Here is a 24858-nt window from a genome sequence, read left to right on the forward strand (position 1 = left end):
AGGCTCAGCTCCATGAGAGCCACAGGCTCAGCTCCATGGGAGCCACAGGCTCAGCTCCATGGGAGCCACAGGCTCAGCTCCATGGGAGCCACAGGCTCTGCTCCATGAGAGACACAGGCTCAGCTCCACGAGAGCCACAGGCTCAGCTCTATGAGAGCCACAGGCTCAGCTCCATGAGAGCCACAGGCTCAGCTCCATGAGAGCCACAGGCTCAGCTCCATGAGAGCCACAGGCTCAGCTCCATGAGAGCCACAGGCTCAGCTCCATGGGAGCCACAGGCTCAGCTCCATGGGAGCCACAGGCTCAGCTCCATGAGAGCCACAGGCTCAGCTCCATGAGAGCCACAGGCTCAGCTCCATGAGAGACACAGGCTCAGCTCCATGGGAGCCACAGGCTCAGCTCCATGGGAGACACAGGCTCAGCTCCATGACAGCCACAGGCTCAGCTCCATGACAGCCACAGGCTCAGCTCCATGACAGCCACAGGCTCAGCTCCATGAGAGCCACAGGATCAGCTCCATGAGAGCCACAGGATCAGCTCCCTCCCATCACCAGCCTTTGTCCCTCCCATCACCAGTGGTCATTGGGACACGTGGATCCAAGGTTGAGGGAGGAAGGACCCCTAAACAATTCCAGCTTTCCCTAGAGGGGAACAAGGCTCATCCCACATCATCAAGTCCCCACATTGGGCATCACCCCAGGGTCACCATGGTCCCACACTTGACCATCCCTGCCAAACTGCTCTGCTGCTGCTTTGTAACCACTTATTTATCCATTCAGCAAGTGGCTTGTAGATCGTTAAGGCCAATTGTCCAAGCTCCTGCATAAAGAACATCACCCAAGCAGCATCCTCATGTCCTCAGCACGTGGCCAGTGCAGAGCACCCCTTTGGAAAGCATCCAGCCCTGAGTCAAGAGACCCTTGGAAGTGATGAACTTACAGATCCCAGGGCAGATTCCTCCAGTGACTCATCACTGTTGACTGCTGGAAATATGTCACTTATTTCCTGCCTGAACTGTCCCAGCCTCAGTTCATCTGCAACTGGAGCAGAAGGTCCCAAGCCATGGTCAGCCAGCTCCCAGGAGCTGATGGGCACCTGAGGGGCCTCAAACCAGGAGACAGAGCATAGAGAGCTGCAGCTCACCTGGCAGGGTCTGCACTCCATGGAGGAGCGAGATACTGTCAATGAGGAGCTCCAAGGTGTTGTGCAACCTCTCCCCTTCCAGGACAGGGGCATTTTTCCTCCCTGGAAGGGCACATCTATCACCAATATTAATTTTGTCAGGAGAGCTGCTCTCCATCCATGCACTGCAACTTTGGGAGTGGGGGAAGGTTGCCAGGACATTTGCAAACTGTTTCCTTTCTCAAAGCAGTTGGTTTTCAACCAGGTGATTCCAAAAGGGTGGGTCTCAGGTGATGGGAGGATCTTTCTGGACCCCCTTTCTTTGTTTCTGACCCCACAGCCTGGCACTTGTGCATGACTTGCTGACTGATGAAAAGTTGAAGTTTGCCCCTAGAATATTTTAATGAGAACAATTTTGTGTTGTCATCAGCATCGGCTGCTGCAGCAGCAAGACAAAACAGAGCTCGCATTTTCCAGCTCACGGGGACACCCGCCTGGCTCATCCAGAATTAATTACAGACAAATCGTGGTTACAGCATCCTCCTTTCCCTTCATCCTTGTGCTGCTGAGCCCTTCTCCCTCTGGTGGCAACGGGAAGGTCTGAGGATGGTTGCGGCACCATCCACAAACTGCAGGAACACACGTTCCTGTGACAGCACCGTGTCACCTCCCAGCAGCAGAGCCCCTCCTGCCCTTTGGAGCAGTGCTCCTGTCCTGGGGGCTGCGATGCTCACCCCAAACTCCACATTCCATAGGGAAGGAGCATCTCCTCCCTGCAGCAGATATTTTGCTCGCTGCTGCTCCCTTCCAACCCCACAGGGAAGCACCCTAAGGCAGCAGAGAAGCTGGAGGGTAGCTGTGCACAGGGGTGTAATGCTTTATAATTAGAAGGGAGAAGCAAAGGTTCCTTTGGTAGCTGGTGTCACAAAGCCCAGGAAAAGTTACCATGTGTAAGGAAGAACTATTGCATGGAGATGCACAGCGTTGCATCCATACACCACCACTTCAGGAGCAGGGAAACTTTGCAAGGATATTTACAAACTGTTTCCTTCCTCAAACCACTGTTTTTGAACAGGTGGCTCCCAAAGAGCAAGTGTGCAGTGATAGGAGGATCTCCCTGGAGCTGGCATCACATCTGCCTGCTTTGGAGAGGCTGATGTGCACTGGAGCAGACATCAGCCCGTTCCCCAAGGAATGACACCATCCATCCATCCATCCATCCATCCATCCATCCATCCATCCATCCATCCATCCATCCATCCATCCATCCATCCATCCATCCATCCATCCATCCATCCATCCATCCATCCATCCATCCCAAACCCCTCCATGCGCACCCCAGCAGCCGGAGGGCAGGGCGGAGGATCGGCGGGTGCGGTGCCCGGGCAGGGTCCCCGTGTCCCCCGCAGGGTCCCGCAGCCACACGAGGGAGCTGCAGCCCCGCGCAGCGCGGCCCGCGGAGCCCGGGGCGAGCCCCGCACCAAGCCCGGCATCATCCCGAGCCCCGCACCGCTGCCCCGCACCAAGCCCGGCATCATCCCAAGCCCCGCACCGCACCAAACCCGGCATCATCCCGAGCCCCGCACAAACCCGGCATCATCCCGAGCCCCGCAGGGCTGCCCCGCACCAAACCCGGCATCATCCCGAGCCCCGCAGGGCTGCCCCGCACAAACCCGGCATCATCCCGAGCCCCCCGCGCTGCCCCGCACCAAACCCGGCATCATCCCGAGCCCCGCAGGGCTGCTCCGCACCCGCAACAAACCCGGCATCATCCCGAGCCCCCCGCAACGCTGCCCCGCACCGCAACAAACCCGACTGCATCCCGAGCCCCCCGCCCCGCTCCCGGCGGATCCCGAGCCCCACTCGGCCGGATCCCGAGCCCCCCGCACCGCTCCTGGCCGGATCCCGAGCCCCGCAGCGCTGCTCCGCTCCGCACCCGACAGCATCCCGAGCCCTCCGTGCTGCCCCGCTCCGCACCAAACCCGGCCGCATCCCGATCCCGCACCAAACCGCATCCCGAACCTCCCCCGGCCGCATCCCGAGCCCCCCGCTCTGCACCGCACCCGGTCGGGTGCCGAGCCCCCCGTCTCAAGCAGGGCTCAGCCCCACAAGCCCTGTTAAAAAACGCCCTCTGGAAAAAATTTTCCCGGTGCCAACTTCATCCTCGTGCGCCAGAGAACGGCCATTCCCTGCTGCTCTCATCTCCAGGAGACTTCTGACCGCTCATGCTGGTAGAGTTGGCTCCTCTCGTTCTCTCCACAAGTCGCGGGAATCTCAGTTCCTCAAGAGGAATAAGGGGGTTTGTGTATCAAATCCCACCTGCTAGAGGGAATGGGGATGTTGGGAGGGCAGCAAAGGAAGAGTGATCTGTGTTAAAGGTCTGCCCAAGGAGGAATCTTGGTCCAGATCCCACCAGGGAACGGTGAGGATGAAGAGAGACCCGGGAGAGGTGCAGGCAGGTACGGGAGAGGCGTGTGCTGTGCTCAGGGGTGGGACGGATCCTGGGGCTTGAAGCACCTGGAAAAGTATGGGAGGGAAAGCAGCCTGTGCCGGGTCTCCACTTGCTCTTCTCGCAGCTCCAGACACCATGGGGGAAGACACGTACTGGGTATGAATCACATCCACACATTGAACCACGGAAGGGGGCAGAATGGACCTTAAAGATCACCTTAAAGGACCTTAAAGATCACCTCAATGGACCTTAAAGATCACCTCAATGGACCCTAAAGATCACCTACTCCCAACCCACAGACGGAATTAGACCAAAGTTGCTCAAGGTCTCATCCAACCTGGCATCCACAGCCTCCGTGGGCAGCCTGTACCAGTGTCCCACCACCCTAATGGTACAAAAATTCTTCCTAATGTCTGAAATTTCTCCTTTCTCAATTTGCACCCATTTAAGCGCCAGTTTTGCTGTTCTGCAGTACCAGGTGGGTTTCACAGCGTTGCTGTTTCCTGTTTGAGCCAGGTGTGAAAAAACCAAGTTGTTGGACATACAAAGCACACCCCAAAACGCAGAGACTGGTGGGTGCAGCCACTGTCCTTGCTCTCCTGGAGCAGCAGGACACACTGGGCACATCTTTTGCCTACACTAATGCCAGACAGGAATTTGAGAGCTCTGAGCTATAGATATTAATTGGGAAAAGGCAGGAAAGCCTCTCACATGCAGCAATCATTGGCAGTGTCCAGGGGAGAGCCAGAGGCTCTGACCCCCTGGTCCCAGAGAGCCCTGATGGGACTGGTGCTGCCCAAGGAACCGAGCCCAGCTTGGTTTTGCTTCCCCCCAAACTTCCACAACACTTCAAAATAAGTGCAATTCTTGGGCCTCTCTTAAGTTTGCCTTGCAGGCTTTTTGTGTTTGTTTTTCTTTTGAGCCAGGAGAGTTCACATTCCCAAGCTTTTCCCTGCAGCCAGTAAGCAGAGTTTATTTTTTTTTTTTTAATAAAAAAGGAGAAAGCAGAGCTTTGCACGTAACCTCAGGTTCCCTGAGCAGGGCATCAGCCTCAGGGCCTGGACAGGCAGCTGAGAGGAGGCTGAAGCAGCTGGCAGATCTGGGGTTGGAAGGGGGTTCTGGAGCCTCCCTTCTTCCTTCCTGTGCCAAAATCTCCATCCCAGCCACATCTCCAACCTCAGCAACACGTACTGGAGAGAGTCCATTTTATAAAACCACTGCCTTCCTCATTTGAAAACAAACAGGGTAAGAAAACAACCAAGTGGAGCCATTTTATGAAACTAACACAGACACTGACAGGGCAGCACCTCCCAACCATCAACAACTTTAAAAAAATAGGGGAAAACCAGAGAAATGAAGCATTTGTTTCCCAGCAACCCAGTGGGCAGCACCTCCCAATCACCACCAACTTTAGAAAATACGGGAAAATCAGGGAAATTAAGCATTTGTTTCCCAGCAACCTAGTGCAAAAGAAAACATAAGCAGCTCCTTTATGAGTCCTAAGAACAGAAGGAAGAGCAACTACCTCTTACCTGAGCTTCTCCAGCCCTCCAGGATTTTTGGGTGAACACCAAGCTTTGTAACAATTTTCGACTCAGGGAAGGAAAAATGAGCACAGCTGCTTGTAATTCCCAGCTCTGCTGGATTTAAAGCATCAGCTTAAATAATGCACACCTGGAAAAGAGGTTCCTCTGCAGGGCAGGTGAGTGCAGAGGACAGGGGGGATGTCTCTAGAAGTCCCAGGACACTCCAGGCTCTGCAGTGGGGTTTAGCATCCTGCTGAGATCCATCCTGCTGGGGCTGGACCCAGCTGCTGCCCAGCTGCATCTGCTGCTCCCCAAGGAAGGATGTATCAGAGCACAATGATTTGTTTTTATTGGGAATATTTGCTTCCTGCCACCAGGATGCATGTGCAGCAGCAGAGAAGCATACAGCAGTGCAAGACCTTGTGCACCACGTGAGGCAGAAAAGATTTGTTAAGAGGGGTCTGTGTCACCCAGACATCTGTGGGAAGGAGAAGTGTCCAAGAGTGAAGTGCTGAATCTGCAATCCTGCCCACCTTCCTCGCAGCGGGAGAGCAAAGAATTCCACCCCAACCTTCACCACACAGCTCAGCCCGAGGCCACAACTGCTCTGGGGTGGAGCTACTGGTACAGAAACCTTCACCTGAGCTGAGCAAAGGCTGAGCATCAGTGTGAGCAGGTGTGTCCCCAGTCTGGGCACGTGTGTCCCCAGTGCTCAGTGAGGGCTCAGCGAGAGATCTCTGAGCAGAGCAGAGTCAAGGGAGCAGATTCAGTGCACAGGACAGGTGGGAGGGGAATTTCAGCCTTAGTGCATGGGACAGGTAGGAGGGGAATTTATTTTCTACTCATTCTGGCTTTTCCCCTGTGCTATTCAGACTCTGTGCTGCCCTCAGAGGAGGGAGGAGGCACTGAACAGCAGAGGTTTCCTCCTCCTCCTCCTCCAGAGGGATGCTCCATTTCTGCTGCTGCTGGCACCTGGGACAGCTGTGTGGCAGAGCAGCCCATGGGCCCTTGTCACCCTTGTCACCATGCCTGTACCTGGTCCCAGCCTCTCCTCCCCAACACTTCTGGGTGACCCTGCAGAGCAGCAATGCTCCTTTCAAAGCTCCTCTGCTCATTTCCAGAGCTTTCTGCAAACACCAGCTGCTCCAGGCTGTGAGTGGCAGCAGTGGACAGCAGGAAACAGCTGAAAGAAAACTCCCCCGAGGCAATCAGGGCACATTTCCAAAATAGCAACGGCAAGAGAAAGGCTACAAACAGCGGGGAGAAACTCAGTCTGATGCTCTGGGGCATTTTCAGGTATTAGTGGCATGTGGACTAGACTGCCCTTTGGGAGAAAACCCTGTCTGCAAAGCCCCTGTTCTGTGCCAGATTTCAGACATTCCAGAAGCCCCAGAACTTTGTGTCCAGCAAATGTGTTCAGGCTGTGTGTCCAGGGTAAAGGATTCCTGCTGGCTTCTCCAGGCATGTCACTGTGCATCCTGCTGTGGTGAGGCTGAGATGGAAAAGCCTCAGCTGTGCTGGCTGGGAGCTGCCAGGAGCTCCAGGTCCTGCTGCAGTGGGGCTCCTGGCAGGGAGCTGTGGGCTGTGGTGTGACACGAGGTGGCACTGGGAGCACCGAATGCTCCAATGGCTTCACAACATCACCCCTGGGGTGCTGGCTTCCCTGTCAGCCTGCCTGGAAGGCACCAGCCTCCTGTGCTCCTTGGTGGAGAGGGAACCTAAGGGACTAAATGCTTAGGGACTGACATTCCCAGAGATGCACGTGGCTGGGCAGGAGAAGGGAGGCTGCTTTATAACCTCTGCTACCAAGCACATCTGCTGACTAAGACACTTTGTGGGACCCTCATGATTCATGGGATCCCTTTGTGGGATCCCTGTCTGATTCATGGGATATCCATGACCAGGAGGAAAAGGTCACAGTCACAGTTCCAAACTCAGAAAACCTTCCCTTCAATGACCCCATTCCTCAAGGAGTAGTCCATGTGCTTTCCACCTCTCATCCTCAGCAGGAGAGAGAGAAAACTCCCTTCCTGCACGTCCCTGCTCTCTGGTGCCTCCTCTGACAAATCCTGATGGCATCAAGGCTGCACTGAACATCCTCAGGGTGCAGGTGACCTCCCTGCTGACATCTCACACACACACACTCTCACTCTCTCTCACTCTCTCCCTCCCCGTGGGGCCCAGCAGAGTCAGGATGAGGGGTTTGCTTTGGGTGCTGGCCCTCCCTGGCTGTTACCAGTGTGGGGTGGTGGCCAGCAGGATCTGCAGGGCCATGGAGAAGCAGGGCAGCTGGGCCACGCCGTAGGCCACGGAGCGGGTGGGAGCCCTCAGCTGCAGCAGGTAGGCAATGGTGTGCACGATCCTTCCCACACAGAAGATGAGGAAGTGGATCCTGGCCACCGTGGGACTGGGATCCAGCAGGGAGTAGATGGCTCCGAGGAAGAGGAAGGGAAAGATGTTCTCCATGTCGTTGCGGTGGGCCCTGAAAAGCAAGATGAGGTTGTTTCCCTGTTTTCTCTCATTTCTTCTTCCCATCCCTAGGTGCTGCTGGGCCTCTTCCCCCAGTCGATGGAGCCCCCAGAAGTGTCAGTTCTCCCCTACACACAGGAGAATTTCACACCCTGTGTCTCTCCCTTGGGATGCTGAGCTCCTGAAACTTTCTCTCCGTGACCGGGACGCCTTTGGCACAGCAGATGACAGCTCCAGGGCTGGAGCTTTCAAATAAACAGAGCAAAACACAGACCCTGGGAAGCTGCAAAGAGCTCAAAACTGGTGTGGTGCCAGCACGGCATGGCCCCAGATGTGGCCACGCTACACAACAAAAGGAGATCCAGAGCACAGCTTCTGCAGTGGAGAAATCACAGCATGGAGGGGCTGTGGCTTCACCTCTCTCCATGAATGGGGGACAGGGGAGGAGTGGCCCAAGGGGCTGGAGGGGATGCTGTGGCCATGTGGTGACACATCAGGACTGATGGAGCCAAGCCCTGTGCTCCAGCTGAACAAGCACCTGCCTGGGTGTCACAGCATCACTGCCAGCACCCACAGTGCTAATGAGACAGGGTCTGGCCATGAGTGAGGCTGTGCCTCTCCTCTCCACAGACACCATCCTCTGAACAAGGACCTGGGGGTTCAGCAGGGCTGGGAGGACAAATGGAAGGAGGAGGAGAAAGGAGAGAGCTGTGAGGCAGCCAGGGCCCCTTTCAGAGGCACAGGGTAAACGTCCTGCCCTGCTCTGTCCTGCCCTGCACAGACCCCTGGCTCTGCTCCCCTCCAGGCACAGTCTGAGATGAGAAGCTGACATTGCCCTTGCCCTGGGGAAACACCTTGGATTGAATGTGTCTCCTCCAGGGCTGCAAATCCATCAGCAAGGATGGGCTCTGAGAGCTCCAGCTGCCCAAGTCAGATCCCAGGCTGCCCCAGGTTTTTGCTGCAGCTCCAGTTATTTATTTTTATGGCAGTTTGTTTATCCTGAATAATCAAAAGAATATTATGATTATTATTTCTGCTATTATTTTATTTTTGCTAGGAAGGAAACAGCTCATTTTCCATCCTCCTCCTCCCCCTGGCAGCCCAGCAAGTGGGGGTGGCACTGGATGTTTTGTGATTCTCACAGAAGAGGGGTAACATTCAGAGTTTGCCCAATCAGAGAGGCAAAAGTTATTGTAATCCTGTTCAGCCTTTTCCCAAATCCCCCCAAAAGTGACAGGGACCAGTCACTCTGCTGCCTGTCCAAGCTGTGCAGGGATCTGGGGTCCTGTCAGGGCAGGACACAAAGAGCCTTTGAGTGTGGGTATGGGGTGAGACATTGGGAATCTGTGGGACTTTGAGCACCTAGAAAAGAGCTAATCAGAGTTGGATGCTGAATGCAAACCCAGATCCTTCTCTTGCCCTGGCTCCAGTGCACACCATGCTAAAGATTAAACTGCTCTCGTGAGCAGGGTCCCACAGCAGAGCTCGAGGCAGTCTGACCATCTAGAAAATTACTCAATTAGTGAGTCCTTTAACCTCCCACTTCGTGTTTGCCAGCAGCTGGCGCAGAGGGAATGGTGGCACTGGGAATGCTGTCACCAGAGGGAATGGTGGCACCAGGGGGAATGGTGGCACCAGAGGGAATGGTGGCACTGGGAATGCTGACACCAGAGGGAATGGTGGCACCAGGGGGAATGGTGACACCAGGGGGAATGGTGGCACCAGAGGGAATGGTGGCACTGGGAATGCTGACACCAGAGGGAATGGTGGCACCAGGGGGAATGGCGACACCAGGGGGAATGGTGGCACCAGAGGGAATGGTGGCACTGGGAATGCTGACACCAGAGGGAATGGTGGCACCAGGGGGAATGGTGGCACCAGAGGGAATGGTGGCACTGGGAATGCTGTCACCAGAGGGAATGGTGGCACCAGAGGGAATGGTGGCACCAGAGGGAATGGTGGCACTGGGAATGCTGACACCAGAGGGAATGGTGGCACCAGAGGGAATGGTGGCACTGGGAACGCTGTCACCAGGGGGAATGGTGGCACCAGGGGGAATGCAGGCACTGGGAATGCTGACACCAGAGGGAATGGTGGCACCAGGGGGAATGGTGGCACTGGGAACGCTGACACCAGAGGGAATGTGGCACCAGGGAGAATGGTGGCACCAGGGGGAATGGTGGCACCAGAGGGAATGGTGGCACCAGGGGGAATGGTGGCACCAGAGGGAATGGTGGCACCAGGGAGAATGGTGGCACCAGGGAGAATGGTGGCACCAGGGGGAATGGTGGCACTGGGAATGCTGACACCAGAGGGAATGGTGGCACCAGGGAGAATGGTGGCACCAGGGGGAATGGTGGCACCAGGGGGAATGGTGGCACCGTGAACGCTGGCCCCGCTCACCTGAGGCACCGCTCCACGTCAGGGTCCTGGCGGTAGAACTGCAGCCCCCCATTGCGCAGGGCGTCCTCTGGGTTTGCAAATGCCTGGAAGAGACAGCCAGAGACAGTCCCCACCTGCTCACAGCCTTCAGGAACCCCACAGGCAGAAGATTTGCCCCTAATTTTGAAGTCCCGAGGGGATTTTACCTGCCCAAATTTGTTACTGCTCTTTATAAAAACAGAGGTCACTGCACTTCCATGCATGCTGTCCTGCACCTCCTCACGAGTTTTTCTTGTCCAAAAATCCCAGTGCTGCCTGCTGAGCAGGTCCCAAATGAGGGTTTCAAGGGAGCTCCCACCTCACCCCCATCCACTTCTTCCCATGAAATCCATTTAGAGGAGATTTTCCAGCCAGTGAGATTGCTGCTGGCAGAGAGCTTGCAGACACAATGCAGCCTCCAAAAGATAACCAGGACTGGCAGATTAGAGAACATTTCCTGGCTGGCTTTTTGGCAGTGACACTGTGTGGCTTTCCCACAGGAAAATGGGATCCTACACTAATAAAGTTAAAAATGAAAATTATCTGTATGAGCTCCTCACCTATGTTCAGAAGCTGTTCCTCAGGGGCCTGGCTACATCTGACAGCTTCATTTTACAGCCTGGAAAGGGCCCTGGTGCTTTTAAAAATTATAGTACAAGCCCAAACTGTCCCAGGGCTGGAGCATCATTTAGAATCACAAGGGGAGAAGACAATTCATCAGTCACAACGATGCCACAGCACAGGGTATTTGTGTTCTATCTGAGACCAGAAATGTCTCCCTCCCTCTCCACTGATGCAGTCAGAAACTCCTCAAGTACTTTAAAACAGATTTTACAGAAAGCTGGGTTTTATCAGGAGCTGGGGTAGTAAAAGTCCAGTTGGCCCCAACTCCTGACAGCAGCTGGTCCTCCCTGTATTTTCCTCTCCGACCAAGAATCATCTCCTCCAGCTATTTTATTGCCCATGACTTGCTGCTCTCCTGGAGCATTCCCTTAACCAGTCAGCCTCCAAAAGCCCAAAAACTTTCTGCTACACCACAAGAAAAAAGACCATTGCAATGATTTCTTCTTAAACTTTGTTCTTTCCCTTCTCCTTTTTTTTTTTCCAGACCCTGCAAATTAACTGTAAACAGACTCTTTCTAGAAGCATCTCACCTGCTTGGCATTTTAGATCTGATTATTATTTAGATTAGGTTTCCAAAATCATAAACATCGAGCTACAGATGGTAGAAACAAACAGAAAGGGTCAAAGAGATGTGAGATATTTATCTGCTGCAGTTGAAAGTTTTGCTTTCAACTGAAGTCAAAGAAAACTCAGCTTGCTTCAGGAAAATTTTGCTGAACCTTAGAGGAATAAAAGAAGAAAGTAAAACACAGAAACCCAAGCAAAGAGCCAGAAAGGGAGGAGAAGGAAAACGAAACTGGATCTTACCTTCTTTCTGAGTCTCACTTGGCCAGTAATGATGGCAACGACATACATTTTTAAAATCAGAATCGTGCTGTAGAACGTGAACGACAGGAACACTTTATTTTCCATCATTTTGGGAGGAGAACTTGCTGCTGGGTCGCTTCAGCACCCAAAGCCAGGGGAGATCTTGGGCTGCGACAGAGCCTCGCAGGGGAGAGGCAGGAACAGCTGCGTTTAAACACAACACAAATCCTTCATTTTCCAGAGAAACCCTCCAGCCAGGCTGCCGGGACAGCGAGGAACCCCCAGCCGGCACACGGAGCAGGATTCTCTGCTGCTCACACCTTGCTGTCAGCAGCTCCTTGCAGATGGGCTCCCCGGGGCAGGAGACAGAGGGACCTGGCACAGAGCTGCGACCTCTCCGAACCATCCCCAGCTCCACCTCTCCGAACCAGCCCCAGCTCCGACCTCCCCAAACCATCCCCAGAACGAACCATCCCCATCTCCACCTCCCCAATCCAGCCCCAGTTCTGACCTCTCCGAACCAGCCCCAGCTCCATCTCTCCGAACCAGCCCCAGCTCCGACCTTTCCAAAGCAGCCCCAGCTCCGACTTTTCCAAAGCATCCCCAGCTCTGACCTCTCCGAACAATTCCCCAGCTCCGACCTCCCCAACCATCCCCAGCCGCGACCTCCCCAAACCAGCCCCAGCACGAACCATCCCCATCTCCACCTCCCCAATCCAGCCCCAGTTCTGACCTCCCCGAACCAGCCCCAGCACGAACCATCCCCATCTCCGACCTCCCCGATCCATCCCCATCTCCACGTCCCCAGTCCAGCCCCATCTCCCCGCGGTGCCCCGGGACGCAGCCGCCGGAGCATCCCCGTCCCAGGCGGGCGCTGCTCACCCCAGAGCGGAGCTCTGCGGATCGCTCCGTATCAGGAGGAGCTGGGAACGAGCTCAGCGCCCGCCCCGGCAGCCCTGCACTGCCTCCCAGCGCTGGGCTCACTCCCAGGGCAGAGGCAGCCAAGCCTTGCCCACAGATCCACCTGCACAGAGGCATGGACAGCGGACAGAGCTGACTGTCCCTCCCAGGAGGGATCGCCCCTGCAATGACCAGCCTGGAACCCAGCCAGGAATGTCCTGGTCTGCAAAGCCCTGAAACTGCACAAAGCGAAAAGTGCCCGCCCAACCCAAAGGCAGCTCGTTCTGAACCAAGGCAGCCAGATGGAGTTTTGTCCTTGGTTTAAAAAGTGCAACGTGAGTTTGGAGCTGGCTGCTCATCAGCCATGAAATATTGTGGAATAAAGAGTGGGATTGGAGCCTCTGCAGGCAGCCGGGCTGCTATTTAATGCAAAGTTAACTCCTTCTCCCCCAGTGCTAGCAGCAGCAAACCTCAGGGAGACAGAGGCGTGGGGGCTGACAGGAGCTCTCCAAGTTTATTAGAGTGGAAGGGCTGGATTTGGTGTTCATTTCTTTAACACAGGAAAAAAAAAAAAACCCAAACAAAACAAAACAGGAAAATAGAAAATTCTCTGCATTTGCCTCTGAATGTCCCTCATGGCCATTCTGCCTTGGTGCTGCAAACCTGAAGACACTCCACTGCTCCATGCAATGCTCTGGCTCAGCTTCACGACATCTGAGTGTGTGCATGGAAGCACAAAGCACTGAAGAAAAGGCAAAGCTGGATGTGCAATGGGACCTGCAGTGCAAGCATAGGAACTGGATGTAGCTCCGGTGATTTGTGTTGCCATGGCATGGGGGTGAATGTGCAGTGCAGGCCATGTGGTCTAGTTTTCTACCCAATACCCCGAAAAGTTTTGAAAAACCAAAACCTCCTACCAATAAATATTCTGTACAATAAACCCACAAATAACAGAAGATTTGATCACTGTCAGCAGCACTTTGCACTATAGTGGATAATAAGATGTAAAAGCTGGCCAGTTAAATGTCTAGCTGGCAGACAAGAATTTTACTTGAAATTCCAGGAATAGTTTAAGAGATTTGTCCTCTCCCACCCCACAAGGGTCATCTTTTGGCAAATCTTGTGTCCTCAGAGTGTTAACCTGGAAAATTAAGATTGTGATTGCCATTGTATTGTTAGGGCTCTATAAAGCCACCCTGCAGTTCAGGCATTTGTCATGGGCAATCCAAAACAACCATATCTGTGACATTCAATAAATTGTGCTATTCCTGAACCCAGCTGGCTCTTCTGAACGCGACCAGACCTATAGTTCAGAGATTATTGATGCACCTGGCATGGGGCCTTAGAGTTATGTTTTTAGCAGTGCAGGAAGCCTTTGATAAACCACAAGCATTGGTTTTAGGAGGGAGGTACTTGCAGTTGGTCACCACCACCCTGGCACTGGGGAGGCTGCAGAACAAGTCCTGGCAGAGCCCAGTGTGGAGCTCTGCAGCCTCTGGCAGGCTGCTGCCCTGGGGTGGGAGTGGGGACCCCAGGACATGCAGCAGCCATGTGGATCCAGGTGCTGTGCTCAGAGCTGGGCTGCTCACCAGTGCACTGCCCCCAAACCCACCATGCACCCCTGGAGCTCAGCAGGGCACTATAAACGCCACAATGCCAAGTGTGAGCAGGCAGTGGCAAAGCCACATCCCAAACACTGCTCCTCCCATCCCTCCTCTCCACAGCTGATAGGGATCTACCCACAGCAGAGAAGACCTCAGTGCCCAAGGTCTGGGGTTATGCAGGGCCAGACCAGCCCCACAGCATGGATGAGACATTCTCCAGCAGCCCTTTTTCCCAGGAGCCTGGGAGAGAGAGGGCAGGCAGCCAGACCCTTCCCCAGCACATCACACCCTCCATCCAGCAGCTCCAGTTTTTACCAGCTGATGATCCAGTCCACGGGGCCTTCAGCAGTGGGACCTTTTTCCTTCATGCACCTTCTTCCCCTCCCAAGGCAGCCAGCAGCTCGCTGAGCAGCAGGAATATGCACCTGCAGACAAGCCAGGACTCCTCCTGCCAGCCAGCCAGCCAGAATTCTCCTCCTTGGCATTGTTCAAACACTGGCAGGGAGCCCTGGACAATTTGCACCAGCAACTGGCACAAATTTACATTGAACAGAGAGATCAGGAAGCACGCCTTGTTTAGGGATAATCCCTCGGGGCAAACTCAGGTGTGGATGTGTTAATTTAGAAAAAGGTTTTTTTTCTGTGTGTCTATGGATTTCAAACCCCTTTCTGTGTGTCTATGGATTTCAAACCCCTTTCTGTGTGTTTATGGATTTCAAACCCCTTTCAGTGTTACACAGAGTGGAACCCCAGAGAGGAGGGTTATGGATGGGGAAGAGGAGCAGCAGATGACTGCAAAGGCAGGTGCAATGCTCCTGGGATCCCAGGTCCTTTTCAGATTACAGGTTCAGGGCTCTCATGCTGGGTAGAACACATCCACCCTTCACCTTCCTGGCTTTTGAGACCCAAGGCAAGGCAGCTGCCGGAAGCGTGTTCAGCCATCCCATTAATCCATGCTGTTAATATTCATGGTCTGATCCTCCTCCACAGATCACATCCTGCCAGGACAGAGCCCTTGCCTCAACAAGGCCAGGTCCTAACAGCAGTATGTCTTTAAACTGCAAGTCATGCCTTAAAACCTTGAGCATGAGAGGTCTCAACCCAGGACAAGATCTACCTAAACCCAACACCACTAGACAAAAACACTGATTTGTTTTGTTTTGTTTTTTTTTTTTTTTGTTTTTTTTTTTTCCTGAGAAATTATTAATAAAAATAAGTGTGAGGCTTAGTAAGATTAGGTTGTCAGGTTAGACTGACCTCAAGAGCTGTAGGGAAAAAATGCAGCATTTTGCTGGAGGAGGAACTGAACTGTAGGAAGCAGAGGAATGAAAAATTAATGGCAAATGCTCGAGAAAAGTACTTAAAAATAGAAGCCTGTAAAAGTGAGTCTGCTTTGGCAAGATTATGAAATAAAAATCACTCTCAATTCCCACACAGGTTATTTATTTGACCAAGTTAATTACGCTGGAGTATTGTGACTACATTTTTCCAGTCTTGCTCCTCTGGGGAATTTCCAGTGGCAGCAAAAGGAGAGAGAGGGTTGGTTCAGTGGAGCACTGGCACGTCCGCTGGGGTGGCACAGCCTGGGCTCCACCCTGATCCCAGAGGTACTTTGAGCAATTACAGCCCCAGAATTTTCCCTAAGGAGCAATTACATCCCACAGCAGAGAGCCTGAGGGGGCTGCTCCAGGCTGGAGGACATGGGCAGGTGGGTGGCACTTCTCCAGCATGCTGGTGGAGAATGTGCAGAGCCCAGCTGGCATTTAGCTTGCTCTGAGCACACAGCTCAGCCCAGGAGCTGAGCTCCATTCCCAGCTTGCTCCAATGCCACCCTGGACACTGGCGCCCTCCTGCCCTGCCATTTCCTCCTGCTGCTCCCAGCACAAAGCCTTGGAGCCTGCACACCCCTGCGCCCATCCTGGGAAACCCAGCTGGCAAGGGAGGCTGTGCTGTGCTGGCTCATCAAACACGATGACTTTTCAAGTAAAGGCATGAGTGCTTTAGCTGTTTATTAGTGAGAAGGGTGCTCCACCTGCCTTCCCTCCCCAGTCTGCACGAAAGCTCCCACCACCATGACGCACCTTCCGTGGAGCTGTGAAATCCTCTTGCTTCACCTGCAGCTCCCTATCCCCAGACTCCAGGGCTCCTCATGCTTGTTTCAGCAAGCAGGACACAGAAGACACTGCAAAGTCAGTAAGCAGAGGAACCATCAGCACCTCTGGCCCCCAGTATTAGCATCTGCTGTGGTTTGACACTGGCCAAACTCCAGGCACCCACGAAAGTCACTCGCTTGCCCTCCCCTGCCACAGCTGGGCAGAGGAGAGAGAAAATTAACAAAGAGTTCATGAGTTGAAATAAAGACTGGGAGAAAAACTCCCAAGGGCAAAACAGGTTCAGCTTAGAGGTACAAAGTGAATTTATTCCTAACAAAATCAGAGGAGGATAATGAGAAGTGAAATAAACCCTTAAAAAGACCTTTTCTTCCCCAACTCCTCTCTTCTTCCAACCGACAGTGCAGGGAGACAGGACATGGGAGTTTTGGCCGTTTCATCACTGAGATTTTCTTCTGCTGCTCAGGGAGAGAAGTTGCTCCCCTGCGAGACTGTGGAGTCCTCCCCACAGGAGACAGTTCACAGAGAACTTCTCCAGTGTGGGTCCAAACTCATGAGCAGCAGTCCTTCCCATCAGGGGAAGCTTCTAGCACCTTCTCACAGAAGCCACCTCTGTGACCCCCCCCCAGCTACCAAAAACCAGGCAGAGGAAAACCAACATCTCAGGAAATAACTGGGATGCTCCAGCCTTCAGCAAACTCAGGCAGATTTTGTCTGGTTTGCATTTTGAAGTTGACAGCACTGGCTGCAGCTATCTGAGAGGCCTCAGGCATGAGGGATGTGAGATCAGCCTCTCCCCAGTTGTCCTTCACACACAGAAGAGCAGATGCCTGCAGCAGGAGAAAGGAGAGGCCCAGGGAAGGGGCAGGCTCTGGTGGCTCTGAGCTCCAGGCAGAGCAGAGGAAGCTGCTGCTCCTCAGGCAGGGAACAGGCCCAGGGCCAAGTCAGAGGCAGCGACATGTCCTCCTGCCTTCTCCTCCAGCCCCATCCACCATCCCTTCCTGGGCTGCTGCCCTCCTGTCCCCTGAGCTGTCACACCCACCCTGGCTGCAGAGCAGTCACTGTCCCCTCTGCTGCTGTGACACCAGAGATGCTGAAGAGAGGCCATCAGGCTGTGGGTGTGTGCAAGCAGATTATTCTCTCATGTTCTGAGCCTCACATGGATTCATGCCTGGGCTTTCTCTCAGGAAAGAATTCCTTGGCTGTGCTGCTCTGTGCCTGCAGGGATGAAACCCTGCAGGGAGAGGGGCTGAGGGAATTATTCCTCCTCTCTCCTGCTCTCCCCCTCTGTCCCAGCTGGTTTAGGCGCTGGCTTTAGGCAGAGCTGCACCTGCCACTGCTGAGACCAGGTGAAGGTGGGAGATGGGCTCAGGGCTTGGGGAGTAGGGGAGCTGTGCCTCTCTCTCTCTCTCACTCAGCCACACCTCAGCATCTCGTGATGTGTTTTGCTTCCCAAGAACCAGATCCCATCAGATGTAAACAACAGGCAAAAACCACTCGTGTTACTGCCCAAAAACAGGGAGTTTCCCTGCCAGACTGGGAGAGTAGAGGAACAAATTACTGCCAAAAATGTCAGAATTTGGGAACATTTCCTAGACTTCAGGAATTTGCAAAACTACAGCGTAGATACAGATTCCCTGCTGGGGTGCTCTGAAACGAGAGCAAAGGTAAAGGAGGCTGCATAATCCAGCCTCCACATGCTGTTATGGAGAGATGGGAATCAGGGCATGGCAATCACAGCATCAAGAGCCCTGGATCACTAACAGGGCTGGGAGAGGGAGCAACTGTGGCCCCTTATTCCAGCCTTATTTCCAGACCTGACATTCAACAGCAATGAGCAGCTTCAAGGTGAAAAGTAGAAAACAAATCTTTTGTTTCCTGGGCTGTTAACCCTGCCTTGCAACCCAGGAAGAACAGGCTGAGCTTGTTAATTTTAAAGTCTTTTAAGCCCTGTTTTCACCAGATAGGCATTTTCAAGTTCTCACAGCACAAGAGGGAATGGAAAGGTCAGCACAACATTGCCTGTCCCTGGCCCAAGCTGAGTGGCTACACCAGCCTGGTGAAACCAGCTCCAAGGAGAGCCTTTGCCATGGAGCTTCACCCACCACAAAGCTTTCCAAAACACAGAGCTTATTGTCAAACCCCTGAGTTCTCTGTGTCCCCTTCACTACCCCCAAATTAAACAGCAGCATTTCCTCCCACCCTCCTGTGTGGGTCACATTGTCTAGATCTCTTCAGCACACATCACAATCTTGTAAGTGGCACTTTGTAACGTCCTGGGGGACAACTGAGGTTCCTAGAGCAGATCAGGACATCCTTCCCACAAGGTCTGACTCAGGCAGAGCTCAGAGCTGCTCAGTAATTTGAGGTTTTATGAGTCAAGTCACTCTGTCATTGGTCCAGACACATCCTAAAACTTTCCCTTTTTCCTGCACAGAGTCATGAACAACATATCTTTTGGGCTTGATTTTAGGCCAAAAGGTGGTCTTTCACCTGGTTTCAATTCTGATGTTGTTAATAAACACCCCTCACTAGCAATGCTGAGAACACCCTGCCCACAATCAGCCTGGAAAGCAGGGAGCAATTCAGCTGTGGTATTTACACCCCCCTTGCTGCAAGGTTTTCATTGTGCTGTTGTCTCAGCTGGCCTCTTGCTCGCTGCAGTGGCAGCACTGGCACAACACAACACGACCCAGGCTGTGTGACCCTGACTTTATCCAGAGCAGAATTTGGGTTGAATGATGCAAAGAAGTAGAAAAACCTCTCCACTCTGCTCTGCAGGCAGTGATGCTTGGACTAACCATCCTAAGTTGTCTTCTCAGCCTGAATGATGCATTGGCAGGAGTCTGAGGGCCAGCCCAGGTCCCACATGCTGACTGCTCTCCTGATTTACAGCCCACACCCTCACAATGTTCCCAGAAATCTGCCCCACCCTGTGTTGATGCAACCCTGGAGCCCTCCATGGGGGAATATGTGCTTTTTGCCGTGTTTTACAAAGCAGCAGAATGCATCTCTCTAGCACAGCACATTCTGTTAACAGCACCACTGAGTCGGGCAAGAAGGAACAAGGAGTTCCCCCATCAGCAGGAGAGAAGATGGATCCCAGCTGTGGGAAGGCTGTAGGGACAGGAGGCTTTGGGATGCTGCATCAGTGGGGCTGGAGCTGCCCCACAAGGAGAGGTGGGCATCAGGAAGGGGCAAGGAGCTGTGCTGCACCTTGATTGCAGCAAGGGAAGTTGTGTGAATGCTCAGTGGTGGAAGGAGCTGCTGCTCTTCACCACGAGTGAGGCCCTTGCAGGGCTGTTTCAGCTCTGGGACTGTGGTTTCAAGGTAAGACTTGTCCCTGTGAGAGACAGCAGTGGATTGAGGCTCTCTGGTCCCGTTCACCCTGATTCATCCCATCTTCAGAAGTCGGAGATTAACTTAAGCTCTGAATCACAAGGTTTAATTCTCTTTCTTGTAAATTTGTTGTCATACATGAAGTTAATGTTGGTAATTACATGCATCAAGTCACCATCCAAACTGTTAAAATTGAATTACTTCTCGAGACAATGAAGTTCCATAATGAAACATGATTTAAATTAAGATGATGACGATAATAAAAATAATAATAATATTTTTATGGGATCTTCTTCCCCTCTTGTTCATGTCACAGACAGACATGTAGGGGAATTAAGAAGAATAGCAGCTCTTGCTCAGCTTTGCCCAGCATTCTCCTCCTTTGAAACATGTCTGTGAAAGCACCTCTTACTCAGCTTTACTTCAGTCCCATTTGCTTTCATCTCTCTTCAAAGGAGATTTCTCCACGCTTTTGATTATCCCAGTCATACTTTCATATTTTCCTCTATGCTGAGGCAAGCAGATGACCAGCACATGACTGCCAACTCCTTTACCCCCTGCAATTCAAACGTCCTTCAACCTCCTAAAAACTCATTTTTCTTTTAAATGCCACAAGTCCTCACTGAGGGGTCTAGGATGACTCCACACCAAGTTATTTAGCACTCCAGAGGGGCTACTCCCAAACTGTAGGAATTCCAGCAATGTTGTATAGAAGACAGCCCCGGGCCACTTCACAGCTATCAGCATCAGATCTGGCTGCTCATCCCTGTTCCTTGGGGCCTCTCTGAATCCTGCAGCCAATCTCCTTTTTTTCTGTGCTGTTAGTGTGGACCTAGCATTGTTCTTTGCAGAGCACATCCTTCTCTTTTCAACTCATTCCAGCTCCCTGTTGGCCACAGGGTTCCCAGCCCTCAACCACACATTTTAACAATAGCTGGAAACCGGAGTCCTGCAGGGAACATTTTTAGCGGAGTACATTTTTCTTCCTGTTAGATAAAATTTCTCCTGGAAAAAGAACCTAACAGTTTCAGATTTGACCTTTATTTAACACTCAGGAATCTGTATGGAGATGATATTTTACAGGTCATTCAGAGTAAGATTTGAGGCATAAGTCACAGGTCATCAATGACATTCTGAGTCCAAACCACACAGAAGGACAGACCTGGTGGAATTTCCAGGAAGCCTCACTAGTCTCCACAGAAATCACCAAACCCCTTCTTGCTCAGGAGACCCTGCTCCATAACCTCCCCAGCACTTCAAGGGGCCCACACCCAGCCTCGCTGAACAAATGGGGAAACTATTTGTTTTATTCACTTTTGCTATTTGTTTTATTCACTTTCTCCTGATGAACCTACTTGGTCCTCAGTGTCAACTGCTAATTGAGCTAATTAAAACCAGACAGAGATCTTGGGCATGAGCTGAAGTCAGAGCAGGGAAAGCAGAGGCACCAGTCAGAGCAGCTGCCTTGCAAGACTAATTTTAGTGACCTGTGTTTGTGGCTCCTCTCAGGAGATGGGTGTAGGAGCAGGGTGTTACCTGTGCTAAACCCCAAACCAAACACAGCCTCTGATTCTGGTCCAACCAGAATTGGGTCCAACCCAAAACGTTTTAAATCCTCTTTCACCTAAGGGTCCAAAACCATTGGATGGGGCTGTCTGCATAATAACAGCACCACCTTTGTGCTTTGGATGAGGTACAAGCCTCTCACCACATCAGAGCCCATGACTGGGGTGAGGGCACAGCATTCCTCATGCCCTACTCTTCCTGAGGAATCCTCCCACACCATATGAACTTAGTGTTTGCTTATTCCATGCAGCTGAAGTTTCATCTCTTTCACACCGTTTTTATTCCTAAATTATTATCTACAACATAATTCTATTTAAGATAGAATGTGGGCTAAAGTTTCTCTATTATTTCTTGTTCTTTCAGTGAGAACTATTGCTACACAGGCAAACAGGCTCACACGAGACCTGCTCTGCTCCAAGCCAGCCTGGAGAACAAAACCAGAAATGCCTGGAGCCAAGCCAAGCAGGAACACTCTCCAATTTCAAATTCTGGGCTCAATTTTAAAAGCAAGGTTAAAAACCAAAGGCAGGATCAAGGCAGGTGAAGTTTAACTCTCACAGAGTCCCCATCTTACCAGCACCTACAGCATGAGGTTTAATTCTCTTTCTTGTGGATGTGTTGTCATAAATAATGGGAATGTTCTATGTTTACATGCCAAGTTCACTGTGCTCACCATTCAAACTAAACCACATCCTTGGACAATAAGTTCCAAAATGAAACAAAATCTGAATTGAGATGATGGTGATAATGATGATTATTATCATCATCTTTTTATGGGATCTCCTTCCCCTCTTGTTCATGTCATGGGGAGACAAGCAGAGCATTAGGAACAGATGATGTGGCCAAGCCAATGTTACAGGAGCTGGGTGGGAGCACCTTGACTTGACCCCAAATACAGCTCCCAGATCTAATCACTAAACCACAGAGGATGTCTAGCCAGGAATGTTTACTCTACAAGTCAAAACAGAGCCTAACTGCCCTCGTTGATAGCCCATCCACTGGGTCTATCTCTACCATTTCATACATTATTCATCTGGACCTTGCACGGAATCAGAGCCCAGAGGCCAGAAGGGGTGAAAAGGCAAAGCTGCTAATGGTAAAGCACCTCCACACCCCGCTCTGCTTTCCTGAGCTCCTGCCCTGAGGGTGCCTCTCTCAGCTGCCAGCCCAGGTGGATTTGCATGGTCCAGTGGACACTGCTGCTTATCTGCACCTGGCTTTGGGTGGCGCCTTTATCGTGGAATCACAGAACCATTCAGGTTGGAAAAAACCTCTAGGATCATCAAATCCAATCCCTAACCTCCTTGGTGTTCACCACTAAACCACTTCCCGAAGTGCCACATCCACATGGCTTTTCCAGGGAGGGTGAACCAGGCCCTGAGCTGCTGGGTCCTCTTGTCCTGCAACAGCAGAGACCCAAAGCAGCCCATAAAACACCCACCCGAGCCCCAGTGTCTCACAGCTCTGGTAGTTAAGAGTAGTTAACCAGTAATTTAACTCTTAATAGCAATTTTCTCCAAGCTATTCCTTAACTTTATTCCTAGCACCAAAATATAAGACTGGAGTGTGCCCAGGATGTAAAAGTCCATTTGAGAAGTGGACACTTCTTTAGATTGCTCAAGTACAGATTTAAAAACTGTTCTCTTCAAAGCCTGTAGCATTCCTGGCAACTCCTTTTCATATGAACATAATAAACCTCTGGTTCCAAAGCCCAATGGCTGCCTCCCTCCATCCCTCCTGCCTCTGGAACACACAGTGGCCTGTGGGAACAGAGCTATTTTGGCTGCCAGGCACTTTAATAATTCCATGTGCTTGTTCTGAGAAAGACCATCTCCATCCATCCCTGCTTGGTGGAGCTGATATGTGCAAAAGATCAAGCAGGTTCCAGCACCAGGACTCACTCCATGAAGAGCAGAGAAGTGTCCTGCCAGCATTGTCACCTTGTGCTTGGCTACAGAACATTCAACTTCCAGCAAGTTCCCACGGTAGGCAAGAAACGTGAGACAGCAGCTTCCTTCACCTACAACAGAGCACAGCTGAAACACAAACACCTTCCCTCCCATCCCTACCAGGTAACACGACCTGTGTGGCTCCACCTACATATTAAAAATCCCATTTTTCTCCCTCTGCAGAGCTGTGGCAGCACTGCCAAGCCCTGCTCGGCCCCAGCTGCTCTGGGGAGGAGCTGTGCTGGTGCAGACTAGGGACAGCTCTGCCTGAAGCACCTGAGCATCCCCAGCATCCCAGCTCTGCTTGTTCACCCTGCTGGGACAGCTCGATGAGATTCTGCCCTCTGACTGCAGCCTGGGCTCAGGGAAGAGGGCTTTGACATTGGGCATCCAGACAGGAAACACTTTTTTTCTTGTTTTAGGGAAGAACCTCTCAATGGAATTTTTCAGAGATGGCAACCAGGACAAAATCCAACCCTCCTGGTACCTCAGAATTTCACAAGTGTTCAGATGAATCTCAGAATTTCACAAGTGTTCAGATGTGATCAGATGAATTATTTCCCAAGGGCAGATTTAATGCACAAGTATATAATGTTCTGTTTCACTCAGATGCCAAACTCATCCAAATCTTTCTCTGTTGGACTGTCCCTCTTCACACAGCACAGCACCACACACTGACCCAAAGGACTCTGTGATTTTGTGCCCCAGATAAGGATTTTGAAGCCTGTCCAAGTTGAATCACGGCTCAAGCTCTTGAGTAAACATTTCAGTGACAAAGTGGAATTGTTAAACCCTTTGCTATGAACTACTGTGTTGAAAAAAAAAAACAAACTTTCATCATCTGCAAACCTCAATTTTCCTACCTGCAAGAGAAGGATGACAGGCTCTTGACTCCCTGGGTGTTTCTAGGATTAGACAATGTCTGCTTAACATTAATGTAGATGTTGGTATTTTGTGTTATTGCTTCTGTCACATTACAGAAAGGTCAGGGAACATATTCCATGACTCAAGAGCCTTTGCACAGCATTAGTGTAGTGCTCAGAGCTTAGCCAGGCTCTGTATTTGGATAAAGCCCACCACAATCCCACTCTTTAAAGATCCCAATGTACGTCAGAGTGGCAGCCCTTTCCTGTCACTGCCTCATCTCTGTGTTTAGGATAAGCAGCACTTGGAAGATGATACTGAAATTAAAGCAGAGAAAGACAACAAAGCAAAACCACACAGACGGGGCGTAGGGGGGTGTGTGGTGTGGTAGAAAAAGGATAAAAATAAAGGAAAGTCCCCTCAGAAAAACTCAGGCTGTTAGAGAGCATCTAGCCAGAGTCAGAAGGCAGGGAGAGATTATGTAAAAATGAATATAGGGAAAAATGAGTCTCCTAGCTCTCCTTCTTCAGTTAGAAACCTTCCACAGGAACCTCTTGCCAGCCCAGCGACTCATGTAAAACAGCACATTTCCAAACCTCTTTCACAAACAAAGCATTTGGAAATATTGAGGACCTTACACATCCTCCAACAAAAACACAGACTTTTTCTGGGAAAAGCATTGATTCATAGATCTTGAAATTCTTACCTGGAAAACCCTTGCACTCCATGAATTGAAGATGGGGCTGCAGCCCTGATTCCCAGCACTCTGTCCCCTGGCTGGAGACATTTTCCTTGGCTCACCAGCCAGCTGGGAGGTTCTGCTGCCTTGTGGTGCTGCCCTGAGAGCCCTGCTCACCAGCCAGATCCCAGATTCTCTGAGCTCTCTGCCACAGAGCTCAAAGTGAGCCAGCCCAAAGTCCTGCAAATGCTGCCTTTAAACCAATCAAATTGCAGGTGGCAGGAAATTCCACCACACCAGAAGCAGGCTCAGGCCAGGCAAAAATCTCATCTGAGACTTTTCTCTCTCCTCACCCTCGGCCTTGAGCACCCCATCTCTGCATCCCTTATCTCTTGCTTTGCAACACAGATACCGCCTCTCCATTG

At 51.8% G+C, this 24858-nt stretch overlaps 1 protein-coding gene across 6 annotated transcripts; it reads right to left on the reverse strand.

Annotated features, from left to right (window-relative positions):
• Positions 1-4823: 4823 nt before the first annotated feature.
• On the reverse strand, positions 4824-24622 carry PTGES (prostaglandin E synthase). Of its 6 annotated transcripts, XM_063174514.1 has the most exons (5): positions 24461-24622; positions 16007-16107; positions 11422-11625; positions 9973-10055; positions 4824-7582 (listed from the first exon to the last, which is right to left on the reverse strand). In XM_063174514.1, the coding sequence occupies exons 3-5, from the start codon at positions 11527-11529 to the stop codon at positions 7333-7335; spliced, it is 441 nt and encodes a 146-aa protein (XP_063030584.1). In that variant the 5' UTR covers positions 11530-11625; positions 16007-16107; positions 24461-24622; the 3' UTR covers positions 4824-7332. The 6 variants fall into 6 exon arrangements, with proteins under 6 accessions (XP_063030584.1, XP_063030586.1, XP_063030583.1 ...); XM_063174516.1 differs by lacking the exon at positions 16007-16107; XM_063174513.1 differs by lacking the exons at positions 16007-16107; positions 24461-24622 and adding an exon at positions 14241-14384.
• Positions 24623-24858: the final 236 nt, after the last annotated feature.

The sequence above is a fragment of the Melospiza melodia genome, chromosome 22 (genome assembly GCF_035770615.1).
Source record: "Melospiza melodia melodia isolate bMelMel2 chromosome 22, bMelMel2.pri, whole genome shotgun sequence".
In the NCBI taxonomy this organism is placed as follows: domain Eukaryota; kingdom Metazoa; phylum Chordata; class Aves; order Passeriformes; family Passerellidae; genus Melospiza; species Melospiza melodia.

Bases quoted from the DNA above. Each gene is read 5' to 3' on its own strand.
- PTGES (XM_063174516.1), bottom strand. From the start codon at position 11,529: ATGATGGAAAATAAAGTGTTCCTGTCGTTCACGTTCTACAGCACGATT. The intron at 10,056-11,421 runs GTAAGATCCAGT...TGTCTCTTCCAG, and splicing joins AAGTGAGACTCAGAAAGAAG to GCATTTGCAAACCCAGAGGA. The intron at 7,583-9,972 runs GTGAGCGGGGCC...CTTGCTTTTCAG, and splicing joins GACGTGGAGCGGTGCCTCAG to GGCCCACCGCAACGACATGG.